The 13,546-nt window shown below is 55.1% G+C and overlaps 1 protein-coding gene across 4 annotated transcripts; it reads right to left on the reverse strand.

The window, feature by feature from the left end:
• Positions 1 to 6,693: 6,693 nt before the first annotated feature.
• On the reverse strand, positions 6,694 to 12,289 carry FGF8 (fibroblast growth factor 8). Of its 4 annotated transcripts, none has more exons than XM_020897790.2 (6): positions 12,258 to 12,289; positions 12,123 to 12,159; positions 11,511 to 11,597; positions 11,106 to 11,253; positions 7,813 to 7,919; positions 6,694 to 6,984 (listed from the first exon to the last, which is right to left on the reverse strand). In XM_020897790.2, exons 1-6 carry the CDS (start codon positions 12,287 to 12,289, stop codon positions 6,694 to 6,696), a joined length of 702 nt encoding a protein of 233 aa, XP_020753449.2. The 4 variants fall into 4 exon arrangements, with proteins under 4 accessions (XP_020753449.2, XP_020753448.2, XP_020753451.1 ...); XM_020897789.2 differs by having other exon boundaries at positions 11,106 to 11,286; XM_020897792.2 differs by lacking the exon at positions 11,511 to 11,597.
• Between the last annotated feature and the right edge of the window lie 1,257 nt (positions 12,290 to 13,546).

A 13,546-nucleotide genomic window follows, 5' to 3' on the forward strand; every position in this document is an offset into this window, starting at 1 on the left:
GGTCAGCAAGAGATCCAGATGGGGAAGGAGGGCAACCAAAGGAACCCTATCGGCACAATCTCCCACAGTAACATGGGACTTGGGGATCCTTCGGAGTTCTTGCCAGCTCCCCATCTGTCTTGCTACCACTTACTCCTCCTCTCTCCTCTGCTCTCTCTGGCTCTTAATTCCCCTTCACTCTCTCCTTTTAAATCCTCTGGTTGCTATGGAAACCCAGCAGCGGGGAAGGAAGCAGAATCTGGGGAGGTTCTGAGACATCCATCCCAACAGGCCCCCTTAGATGTTCGTTTGTCAGGTTCTGGAGATATTCATTTCAGCTTGAGAAAATGGGGGTGAGCTTGTATTGGAAGCCTTGAATCCTCTTTAGCAAGACTGTGATGTCCAGATGGGCTTAGAGGGTCACCCATCCCAAGACCATCCTCAACTCTCCTTGACCTTCAGGCATTTCCTAAATCCTGACCCAAGTCCCGGATGCAGAGAACCCCCAACCCACCTTCTCCATTCAACAACCTCCACATCTACTCTTACTTTATTAGTTGATTGCCTCAACCAATGTTAAGTGAACACCTACAATGTGTCAGGCACTGTTCTAGGCAGTAGATATTCATCATGAACTGAGTCAAAGTCCCTGGTTTCTTGGGAGGAATAGGCTGACCAAAAGTGACTAAATAAATAAAACACAAGATAATGTCAGATAGTAATAAGTGTAATAAAGCAGAGAAAGCAGAGGACAGCAGAGACCTATATAATGACCAGTAAACCCTCCAGTAACCTAGAGGAAAAGTATTCAAGCAGAGAGAACAGCAGTCAAAGGCTCTGAGGCAGATGGGAGCCTGGCTTGCTTGAGAAGCTAGGAGGAGGTATAACCAGGATGCAGTGGGTGAGAGGGAGAAAGGTTAAGTTTTTCAGCTAGATAGACAGACTGGGGCCAGAGCGTGGAGACCACTAAGGCCATGGAAAGGGGTCTGAATTCAATTCTTGATATTGAAAAAGTAACAAGATCAGATTTGTGTTTTGGAAATTCTGGTTACTGAGTACAGAAAAGATTGTAAGGGGAGATGAGAGGAATCAAGGAAAGCATTTAGGGGTCTGTTGCCATAAGCCAGACAAGAGCTGATGATGACTTAGAGCAGGGAGGTGGACAGTGGATAAGCAGAAGAGTAGATGGGCTAGATCTAAGATGTGTTTTGGAGGTATCAGCAGTGGGATGAGAGACAGTGGGAGGCCAAAAGCAGAGTCAAGGAGACCCCCGGGTGGAACCAACACCCTCTTATTGGTTGACTACTTTCTCTTGGCCCTGTGACTGGTTGGGGATAGGAGGGAAGTGAGAGAGTGGATGACAAGAAAACTCTAACCAAACCTCACTTAAAGCTTTGGGCTCAGAAACCGTTGTGCTTTTCCTATATCATCAGGACACACACCCTTTTGGTTTTCCTCCCACCTACCTCACGGGCCACAATATTTGCTGATTCTCCCCTTCACACTGACCTCTAAATGTTTGGAGGATACCACAGCTCGGACTTGGCTTTCTCCTCTTCTCTAGCTATGCTCACTCCCTGGGAAATCCATTCCATCCCCTGGCTTCAAAAATTGTGTGTTGAATACTCCCAGCTTTATATCTTCACCTGAGACCTCTCCCTTGAATTCCAGACTCACATACAACTGCCTACTCAACACCTCCACTTGAATATTTATCTAGTCAGCTCAGACTTAACATATCCAAAGCTAAACTCCTCCTCTTCTCTCAAAATCATCCCCTTCTAGAATCTCCTCCATCTCAGTAAAGGGCCTCTCCATCCTTTCAGTCACTCAGGTTAGAAAATTTGGAAACCCCTAGACTCCTCTTTTTCTGTCACAAACCACATCCATCAGCACTTCTCTACTTGCAAAAAAAAAAAGTCCCAAATTCCAGCCTCTCACCAAGATTACTGCAAAAACTTCATAACTAATACCCCTTACCCCTCTACCATCTATACTCAACACGGCAGCCAAAGTAATCTTGTTACTAATAAAAGTTAATTCAGATCATGTCTCTTATTTACAAAGCAGAAACAGAGACACAGATGGTGAGAACAAGCATATGGATACCAAGGGAGAAGGGGGTGGGGGTGGGATGAATTGGGAGCTTGGGGTCAATATACATGCGCTATTAATTCTATGTATAAAATAAATAACTAATGAGAACCTATTGTGTAAGCACAGGGAACTCTACTCAATGCTCTGTGGTGGCTTAAATGGGAAGGAAGTATAAAAGAGAGGGTATATATGTATACACATAGGGGCTTCCCTGGTAGTTCAGATGGTAAAGATTCTGCCTGCAACGCAGGGGACCCAGGTTCAATCCCTGGGTTGGGAAGATGCCCTGGAGAAGGAAATGGCTACCAACCCCAGTATTCTTGCCTGGAGAATTTCATGGACAGAGGAGCCTGGCGGGGTATAGTCTATGGAGATAGCAAAGAGTCGGACAAGACTGACCGACTAACACACACGCATAGCTGATTCCGTTTGTTGTACAGGAGAAACTAATACAACATGGTAAAGCAATGAAACCTGAATAAAAAGTGTACTTAAGAATTCAGATCATGTCATTCTAGTGCTCAAAACCCCACCAGTGGTTTGCTGTCTCATGTGGGCTAAAGATGAGTCTTTTCAAGGGCCCTACATGACCTGCCTTCACCACCACCTCCTCTACGTGTCACTGCAGCTTCCGTCATCCTCCTGCCCCACTACACTCACACTACCCACTAATGTACCTGTACCCTGCCTTCACTCTGCTCCAGCCACACTGGCCTCGCTGCTCTGCCCCTAACACTCTAAGCTTGTACCTGCTGGTCCCTCTACCTGGAAGGCTCCGCCCCCAGAGAAGTCAGATCTTAGTGCCATCAGGTGTCTGCCTAAGCACTAGGTTTTGAGCGAGGTCTTCTCTGACCACCCTACTTAACGTTTCCATGACCCCGCCCTGCCTTCCACACGCATTCCCTCTGTTTTTCTCTGTAGGGATTGTCAGGGTCTGATAAACTATATACTGTTTGTTCTCACCCCACCCTCCACCCTCCTACTAGACTATGAGCTCCATAATAGCAGAGGTTTGTCTCTTATTTCCAGCTCTGTCCCATCTACCTAGAACAGAGCCTGGCACGTAATAGGCACTCAATGAATGTGACTATGTATAAAATAAATGTGACTAGAATAAATGAATTAGAAAAAGACCCACAGTCCTCAAGAGGCAGCCTGGGTCTGGGAGTTAAAACCTGGCTTTTTCATACTAGTTTTCATGCTGGCTCTGTGACTTCTGGGCCTCAGATTGTCTATCTGTAGAAGGTGGAGAACTCCTGGGGTCCTTTGCTGCAGCAGCTTTCTAGAAGGATGCTTGGCCATAGCCTCACCGGTGGCCATTCAGCTGAGGGTAGCAGGTGGGGATGGACAGGAGCTGGTGGAGTGAGAGGAGAGGCCTCTCATGTATCCTTTCTAGTCAGGGCTTGGGTGGAGTCAACACTGGCTTTGAAATGAAAGGCAAAGTTCTAGCTTGGACTGGGCTAGGCTCTGGAAGCCCCAGGTAGGAAGGAATGGGTAAAGAGGTCCAGCCCTGCCTGCTGAGTGGGGACAAGCAGAGGCCTGGCCACTAGGCTTGGGCTCTTCCTCATGGAGAACTGTCCATGTTAGGGCCTCATGGGGATCACTGCTGTAAGAAGAGGAGGAAAGGGGACATGGGGAATCAGAACGAGGTGAAAGCTGGAAAGAAGGAAGAACCTGAGGGGATCGCCCAGACCCATGCATAGATCCTCAGTGAATTCTGGCAGACAGGCCTCCACGCATGCCTCAGCCAGGCCCCAGGGCTCTCACAGCCAGCACCCACTCCGAGACAGAGCGGCAGGCCTTTTGGCTGCGGAAAAACCCAGTCCTCCTCCCTTTTCTGGGCTTTGCAACAGCTCCCTGCTTGTTTTCCCCGAAATAAATGGGTTGAGCATATTGGGCCGGCAATAACCCCTTGAAATCAGTTGTTATCACAGTTAACAACCAGTTTGGCTTCAGTTCAGGCTGTTAACTATCAAACCACTAAGTGCCGGTAATGATTGATTCTTGGCCAGTTGCAGCTTGAGTGGGCTGTAAAACCCTATTAGTGAGGGTTCTGTGGAGGCAGCAACGCAAAGATAAACAAGGTGGTGGGTGCTCTGGCCCATCTCTGCCCCATCGCTCTGGCATCAGCTCCCCAGGGTCCCTTGTCAGGCATCCTGCTGGGAGTCAACTCCTTCCCAAAGCCCCAGGCCACCTCAAGGATCATATCACCACCTTCCTGTCCACCTCTACTCCTCCACCAGCCATCTCTCCCTTCTCCAGGAGGCAGGTTCAGCTCTCTGGACAACCCACTTCTCCCTTGTCACAACCATGGCACAGTTCCACCCCACAACCCTGGAGCACTCAGGCATCCCTAGCCAGGGGACTTCAGGTTAGCTTTGCCCTAGCTGGTGACCACCTTGGCCCAGCTGGGTCCCAGGATCACAGGCAGGGAGAGCCTGGCATTCCATTCACCCTCTAGACTCCCTCCTACCCTGTGGTTTCTCCCAGGAATTGCTCTCAAACAAATGAAATGTGGGTAATTACTGGGCTGGGGGCTGGACAGGCGGCCGTGCAGATGAAAGCGTTTCCTGGACGGTCTCTTCATTTGCATGGCATCAGAAGCTGCTCAGAAGGTGTGACTTTTCCCACAGTGAGACCCCAGCTTCTTGCACAATAAAGCCAGGCTGCTCACCCAGAATTAATTAAAGGGGGAGGGGAGGGGATGGAGCAGAAGGGGAGGCACTAAGAGCTGGGGGAGCTGGAAGAGAGGTCCCCACTTCCCTGGTACCTGTGCACCGAGAGAAATCTACTCTATCCAGAACCCTGCACCCCCATAGCCGTTCTGAAGAGGCCCCGTGGTACCCCAGCCTCTCTACTCCAAGGCTTCCCACTGAGCCCTGGGATTCCTGATACACCTGGATGGCCTGAGCCTGGGACTTGCAGCTGCAACTCTGAGAGACCCACATGGTCAGGAAGGCTTGGGTTGCCCTCCAACCAAAGGCACCAAAGAACCGAGACCCAGAGGAAAGAGGTTTCTGGACTGGTCCACTAACTGGGCTGTGGGACCAGCCCAAAGAAGGCAGCATAAGTAGCTGGAATGAGAGGCCCCAGTTGTGATGGCTAGGCCAGCTCTGACCTCAGGAGATCTGCTGCCTCTGGGCTTGGGCTCTGCTCAGGGTGGTGGGATGCCAATCTCATTGGTGCACCTCTGAGAACCCACCCCTCCACCCACCACAGGCCAATTCTCTTACCCATGCTGTGAATGACCTGCTCTACCACTGCCATGGCATGACCTGGTCTTCCTTCCTCCACAGCAGTCCTTCCTCACAGGCTAGTCCTTCTGACATACCACCTGTTGCTTCTCCTCCTGCCCAGAGTTCGAGTTCTGCTCGAACTAGAGTTCTGCTCTAGATTTGTAGCCTCCCTTCCCCCACAATCCCAGTTCATCTCCCTTTAGGCCTGGTCTCTCCAAAGTTGGCAGCCTCTCCCTGGACCTCAGTCTCCTGGGCTCTTTTGCAACATCTGAACTCAGCACCTTCTGCTCAGCACCTTCACAGCTTTCTAACTAAATATCCCAAAGTGAACACTTTGTTTCAGGGCGCAAATGACAACATCAGCGTTGTGGTGCCCTACCCCCCCACCCCACCCCCACACAACATACCCCACCCCCACACAACATACCCCTACCTTGGACCCTGGCAGTTGCTCTTTTCTTGCATCTTCTGGAGTCTGATACTCAGAACTAGCGCGGGCATCTCTGACCTGTCTCCCACACACACCAAGGTACACAGAAAGGTACTTTTTAAATGACCCACTGAATCCATGATTTGCTCCAGTCCTAGCAGAGTCATCATTTCTGACCCAGAGATGGCCTGGGGAAGTGTTACCATCAGCTCTGATTAAGAGTCCATGACTGAGAGGCCCCAAGACCAGTTAAGAGCCTCTTCCTGCCCCTTTCCCTGTTTCTGTTCTCCCAGGAAAACCCCTCCAGTAACAGGTGTGGATCCTTAGGTGGAAGCGACGCTCCAGTCAGAGCTGCTGCCTGATTCGCTGCGGGTCTCAGCCGCCTGCCACCTGGGGCAGCGCAGGGTGAGGGGGCTGACCCCAGCAGGACCCACTCTCCAATACACGTTTTTAATACAATTAAATAAATATTTCAGTCATTTAATAGCAACTAGTACACAACCATCCTCCACTGACACCTGCTCTTGAAAGACCTAAAGTTCCAGTCCCTTTCCTCTCTGCCCCCACCTAGGGGTGCAGAGGAGCCCCTGACCATCTAGCAGTCTTGCCCTGCAGCTGCTGGGGTCCCAGGAGCACCTATACGGGATGAGAAAAGGCCCTCCACTCCCAGGAAAACCCCCGCCAGAATCCCAGTCTAGGCCACTCACCAGCCTAGGTGAGAGTGAAGAAGTCAGACACAACAGCTTAGTGGAATACAAAAATAGAGCCTCTCTTTTGTTTAAAAAAAAACAAAACAAAACAAAACAACAACAACAAAAACCCAACAGCAAACAATTATCCACAACTAGAGCCCAGGGCTCTCCCGGCTCCTCCCCAGCCTTCAGTAGCGGCAGACCTCGTCCTGCAAAGAGGAAACCTGGGCGGGGAGCGGCGGGGAGGGGCCGGCAGGGCCTATCGGGGCTCGGGGGCCCAAGTCCTCTGGCTGCCGCGCAGGCTGCGCGTGAAAGGCGGGTAGTTGAGGAACTCGAAGCGCAGGCTCTGCTCGGTGGTGTGGTGGCCTCGGGGCAGCCGCTTCATGAAGTGGACTTCGCGCTGGTGCTGCCGGGTCTTGGAGCCCTTGCGGGGTCGACCCTTGCGCGTGAAGGCCATGTACCAGCCCTCGTACTTGGCGTTCTGCAGGGCCGTGTAATTGTTCTCCAGCACGATCTCCGTGAACACGCAATCCTTGCCTTTGCCGTTGCTCTGCAGGGTGGGGGGCAGACACAGTGTCACCCGGCTCTGTCCGGAGCCCCCTCCCATCCTAGGCAGAGGGCAGGCGGCCCCAGACAGCAGGTGGGCACCCCAGCAGATGGCAGGGTGGGCACCCGCTCTCTAATCCCTCACAACTCACAGCCCACCCGGCAACTTCCTGTCCTCCTGGGTAGCAGTGACACATGGCTGTCTACAGAGAGGCTGGGCCCCAACACAGAGGGGCCGAGAGGGGGCCCAGCCCCTGCCCACCCTGGCCTTCTGCCCACCAGTCTGGCCCAAGCTGCTAGCACCCGTTTCCCCACCTGCCCCGCTCAGCCATCTCAGGATGCTGACCTGCAGCCCCAGGGCCACCACCCTATGGGGGAGGGAAGGCTGGTGAGGAGATGCTGAGCCCCAGGCCCCAGAAGCCAGGGAAGCAGGGAGCTCGAGGCTGGAGAGGAGCCGTGACTAATGGGGCCATTTCAGAGCTCGGCTGAGGGGTTGGGCCCTCGGCTTACTGAACATTCCAAATGCTGGTACCATGTAATTGGACATAATAGCAAAGCAATTTGGCGATTTGTTAAAAAGATATATGGAATTTACCGACACCCCCTCCCCAGCCCCTTCCCCTAGCCTTCCTTCTCCCTCCTTTGCCTTTATAGCTTTTCATCTCTCAGTTACCTCCCCCCTCACCTCCTCCACCTCCCCCCCCAATCATTAGGTAACCCCAAGGTGGCCCTCAGCCTCTCTGCCCACCTTGTTGGGATCCTGGAGGAGCTCAGCCAGCCCAGCCTGCTCCCCAGGCCCCAGCCAGTCCCTCCCTTCTCTCTAGGACCTCACCTTGGCAATCAGTTTCCCCTTCTTGTTCATGCAGATGTAGAGGCCTGTCTCAGCTCCTCGTACACGAACCCGGCTCCCGAAGGTGTCTGTCTCCACAATGAGCTTTGCTGTCAGGAAAGGTTGGGGTGGGGTGGGGGTGGTTATTGGCAGCTTCCTGACCTCCAGTGCTGCATGTCCCTACCCCAGCTGGCCCATCCCAGAAGCAGCTGCTCCAAGGGCCAGATGCCCAGGCCGTGGGCTCCAGCCACTAATATGCTGTGCAACCCTGGAAAGGTCAAGTCCCCTTTCTGGGCTTCAGGCCCCTCGCCTGGGTTTACAGAGGGGGAATGGATGAGATCATGGTATCTGAACTGGTTTATGCGGAGGGGTCTTAGAGCCATCAAACTGAAGATCCTCTTTTATAACCAGACAGTAATGACTTTTGTGTCGAGGCTTCAAGTAAAATTTAATTTGACTAGAATTCCACTGCCAATCAAAAGATCTATGAGGATTCTTCCAACTCAAAATATTATATGTACGTGCCTCACAGATTATTACAAACATCCAGGTGCAGTGGTGACCTCCATTCCTGAGATCAAACATGAAAGCACTCTCTCTTGCTTCTGATACCTTGGGTTCCAACCCACAGCCTTGGCCATCCCCCGATACCCTCCACCCCAACCCACTCCACCCTGCCCCACCCCACATCTCCCGCCCTCCACCCCGGCTCTGCTGAGAAGGTGTCAGGGATGAGGACAGCTCTCCCTCCACACACAGCCCATGGCTGGCTGCTTTCCTTTAACCTCAGACACCAACTAGGAGGATACTGTCTCTTCCCCATACTTCCTAGTCACCCCAGACCCCAGTCTCAGTGTTCAGAAATCAGTAACTCAATAGTCTTTTCTCTTGCAACCCCCTCTAGCATCACTGGGCTTCTTACCCCAGTGACCAAACACTTTCTGTAGGGGAGGAGAAGAGAAAATCATGTGTGCTTGCCTCTCACTCAAGAGCCAGGAGACAGGGAGCTGAATCCTGTGCCTTCTTACCTCTTCCCTTAGACAACCAGCTTGCCATAGAAGCCCTGGCCCTTACCCACTCTCTGCACAACTCCTCCCTTTGAGAGTGGGGACCAACTTAGCTGTTTGGGATGGAACCAAAGGGGCTAGATCTCCTTCCCTCCCTCCTTCAGAGAAAGAAGGCTGGGGACTCCCAGGGCTACCTCCCAGCTTATTCTGACAAGGTGGCACCTTCCTGACCCTGAAACTAATGGGAGGTGATGGGCACAGGTCAGCAAGGCAGCCCTCATCACCCAGCCTGTGACTGCCTGCCTCCCTTTGCAGAAGCATAGAGCTGGGACCCAGTAGCCAAGTCCCCAGTCTGGCTCCAAGTCAGCCAGGGAAATGCAGCTGTCACCTCCCCTCCCACCCAGCTCCTCTTGGATCCAGTCAGTCTGCCCATCCCTTTCCTGTTCTGCTTTTCAGGGCAAGAAGCAACTATTTTTTAAGGGCTAAGAAGGACACCAACTGGAGAAGAGGGGGGTCTGACCAAACAAGGCAGAAAGGAATGGAGCCCTCTGTCCCTTCCTGGGGCCCATAAGGAAGCCCCGGGGACTTCTCTGCCATTCTCCCCCAGATTCTACCTGTCCTGGCTATACACCCTAAGCCTTTGCTCTTGGGCCCTCCAGCTCCAGCTCCTGCCCACCAGGCAGGAACCAGGGAACCTGGGAAGCCTTCTATAATTGTAAGAAGAGAAGTGGGCATCAGACCTCTGATGTCTGAAGATGAATCCCCCCATGACCAGCTTAGCGTCTTCTTCCCTCCCCAAACCCCAAGGATGCTGGACCATTTGCTCCAATGGAGCAAACCCAGGAGGAGCCAGGCATTCATTCCCTTTCCTTGGAAGCTGAGAAGGGCAACGAGCAGCCAGTTTGAAGGGACAAAGGGACGGCAGGCTGGCCCTGCCAGCCCAGCGGGGGAGCTCGGCCACCAGGCAGGCCGCCCCCAACCCCCACCACAGAAAGCCCCCACTCTCCTTCCTGGATGGAGCTGGGGAGCTGGGGCGGCAGTTTACAGCGGCTTTCCCGACCGGGCTTTTGGAAAGCTTAACATTTTCAAACCTATTCTTCCACCCCAGTGACAGATTTATCCCAGGAAAATTATGTCTCCTTCTCCAGCTTTGAAGGGAAGTCAGCTACGTCGATGCAGAAAAAATGCAGCGAGACATACTCGATCCCCCAAACTGGCTCGAGAAGAGGAGAAAGTATTCAGGAAATGTTAAAAAAGGTGAAAGTAAGAAGAGTTTTAATCGCTCTGCCAGACGCGGGGGTCTCTCCAGAGATTCATAGAGAACAATCTTGAACCTCTCTTTTAACATTTACAGACTTGCAACTCCTTTCAAACTCCACATCTGAAAAAAAGGCTCGTTCTTTTTCTGTTTTATATCATTCTTCATTTTTCTTCTTAGCTCTTAAAATGCTTCACCTTTTTATTACATTTTAATAGAGTCTTCCCCTCTCCTTTCATGCTTGTTTAACTTGGTCATTATTTAAAGGTTTTTAAACTCACAATAATCGCTCTCTAAAAACAACACCAGCCGCCCAGAGGACTTGCTTTTCTCTTGGTACATCCAGGACTCTGGAAATTGGCCTTGTTTCAAGGCAGGAATATTGAATGTTTTAGAAATCAATCAGTCCTCAGCCTCTCCACCCCACAGTAGCTCCCTGCACTCACCACCCCACCGGGAGCCAGGAGCCCCGGCTCTGACCGACCGCCTGGGTTCCTGGACAAGTGAAGCGGGGAAGGCCCCTTTCCTAGCCTAGTCTCCTTGTGTAATTGACCCTCCTGATCAAAGTATTTAAGGTTCGAAGTACACCGCACCCCCAACTTGGGAGAGTTGAGGGGATTTGTCTCCCTTCTCTTTCCCACTCTCCTTTTGTGGGCCCTGGTGACATATCCTCTTTCAAGAGCTTCCCTTAAACCTGGGCCCCCTCCCCCTGAACCCTCTGCCTCCACCTGCAGTGGGGAGGGGTATGAGAGGGGGAGGTGGAAAGGGAGATTCCTGGATTCATTCATCTGCTGGGCAGGAAAGGGCACCTATGGGCCAAGTACTCCCCGGGGTCCCTTCCCCAGACCTCTCTTCTCCAGCTGACCCCCAAGATGCTTTGTGGCCATAACTCCTTCCCTTCTGAGCTGGAGAGCCTGCAGGCCTCAGCTCAACGCAGATGCAACTGCTGGGTCCGGTCAAAGCAGGCCAGCCTGAGGACGAGGGGCGCGCTCCGCAGGCTACCTTAACCCCAGCGCAGTGCAGCTCCTTACCGAACGGGTCCCCGTCTTCTGCCATGGCGTTGATGCGCTTGTTGGCCAGGACCTGCACGTGCTTCCCGCTGGTGCGGCTGTAGAGTTGGTAGGTCCGGATGAGACGGCGGCTGAGCTGATCTGTCACCAGGCTCTGCTCCCTCACATGCTGTGTAAAATTAGGTGAGGACTGAACAGTTACCTTTAGGAAATTGAAAAATACACAACACGCCATTATAATGCTACCCTGCCCAGGGGCCCGAGTGGCCCCCATTACCCGGCACCTCCCTCCACTGCCCCAGGCAACCGGCAGGGGCTGGGGTCCCCCCAACATGCCAGTTCGGACCACCCCCACCCTACCCAGGAAAGTCGGACAGACCCAGTCTAGCATGGATGCGCCCGGGATGGGGAAGGATCTGGACCCACCTGTTGGGAAACACCCTGGGACTCCCGGCCAGCTCGGAACAGGGAAGCGAGCTCCCTGCCCAGCACAGGCCCCCCGCCCGGGCCTTCCTAGAAGAGCAGGGCGCTTTTAAGTCGGGAGGCAGCGCGGCCCGACCCCTGACACTTATAAAGACAAATTCACGGAGCAAATGTTGAGACCACAGAAGACCCGGGCACCTGATCTTTCGGCCAGACCCGCCGCAAGTCCCCCCAGAGAGCCGCGGAGAGGGTCCCTGAGGCAGTCACCGGACCTCTGACATCGAACGCCCCCTGGCCCCGAATGCCCCCTTCCTCCGCGCGGCCGGGAGTGGCTGCCCGCCGAGTTCCCCAACCACCCCCACCTGGCTGGGAGGCGTGGAAGACAGCGCCGGACTCCGAAACCTCGGGTTCTAGCCTCGCGCCTCTCACAGGCTGTGTGACCTGAGGCCGGCGCTACCTCTCTGGTCCTTAACTCCTCCTCGGGATAGTTAGGGGTTGCAGTCCTAAGATGCTTCCCAGCCCTTCCAGCCCGCCGCGCGGGTCAGTCCTCCTGCCCCGGCCTGCCCGACCTCGCCCCCCGGCGTGCCCCGCCGGCCCCGGCGCAGTGCGCCTTACCTGGGCTTGGAGGCAGAGAACCAGCAAGTGCAACAGCCTGTGGGAGACAAAAGCGGGTGGGGAGAGAGGGGCGCGGGGTGAGCGGCGGGCGGGCGGGCGGACGCGCGGCCGGGGGCGCGGGGCGGCGGTACTCACAGGCAGCTCAGCGCCGAGCGGGGGCTGCCCATGGCGCGCGGCCGGGGAGCACGCACAGCCCCGGCGGGATCTCGCCGGCTCGCGGGAGGCAGCGGACCGACTAGCCGAGGGTGGCGGCGGCGGCGAAGGGGGGCTCGAGGATGGCTCGAGGGCGGGAGCCCGGGCGATCGGGACGCGGCTCCGCGGGTCCCAGGGAATGTCGAGCTCGCCGCGCCGCGCCGAGTGCCTCTGCGCCGCAGCCGGAGCCGTTGGCCGCTGGCTGCTGAGGAGCCGGAGCGGGAGGGAGGGTAACGGGCCGGCAGGGGGGGTGGGTAAGTGGGAAGGGAGGGGGAGGGGTGGGGGCGGGGGGCGCCGCACCCGGCGCGAGGGGGGAGCGCGGGGCGGGCGGCCGAAGCCCGCAGCCCCCGGCTGGGAGCGGGGGCCAGGACGCAGCCCGGGGCGGGGGCGGGGCGGACCGGGGCGGGGCGGTCGGAGGGTCGGGGATTGGGGGTCTGGGTGAGGGGAGGGGTCTGGGGACCCGCTGCAAGGGGCGGGGGCGGCCCGTCTGGGCGCCTCTCTGCATCCCGGACTTGTCCCCTTGCGCGTTCTTGGGGTCCAGGCGCGCGGGGATGGGAGGGCGCATCGGGCCGCCCACCCCGTGGAGTCCCGAGCCCCTCTGCTGGAGTTTCCTGGACCCCCCGGGCGCCCGAGTGGGAAGGCGCCCGGTCTGCACCGTGGGACCCGGTCCGCTTAAGCCTCAAGCTAGACGGCGGTTCTCTGAGCCACCTACTGTGTGCTGTCTGTCCGGGGCTGCCGCCTGCAAGTAGGAGCTGACACTGGGGTGAACGGTTATGCGCTTTCCTTTGGCAGTGCGTGCTTGTGCGACCGGGAGCCGACAATCACCCCCATCTTTCTGCTGAGTACCCTGCCTTGCCGGTCTCTCCTGCCTCGCTCAGTCACCAAGAAGGCCCTGAGATCGAGAAACATCTCCCTTCCTGCTTCCTTCTCTCATTATCACCATCACCCCTGCTCCTCGCCCCCCCCCCCCCAACACGCTAGACTGAAGCCTGACCACACCACCCAAAAAGGAGAGAGCCCACCCATACGGAAAACCCCAGTCACTGCCACCACCATGCCCTCCCCAAAGCGGCAGGCAGTGGGTGCAAAAGTAACCTCAGCTGCTTTTCCTGGGAAAGAGACTTAGATCTAGGGTGCCTAGTCTTTTTTGCTCAGAGTCCCATTATTTGTGCACTGAACAGGTATTTACTTACACACCTACTGTGTACTAAACTTCGACTGGTGCTTTGTCA

The sequence above is a fragment of the Odocoileus virginianus genome, chromosome 7 (assembly GCF_023699985.2).
Source record: "Odocoileus virginianus isolate 20LAN1187 ecotype Illinois chromosome 7, Ovbor_1.2, whole genome shotgun sequence".
Taxonomy (NCBI): Eukaryota; Metazoa; Chordata; class Mammalia; order Artiodactyla; family Cervidae; genus Odocoileus; species Odocoileus virginianus.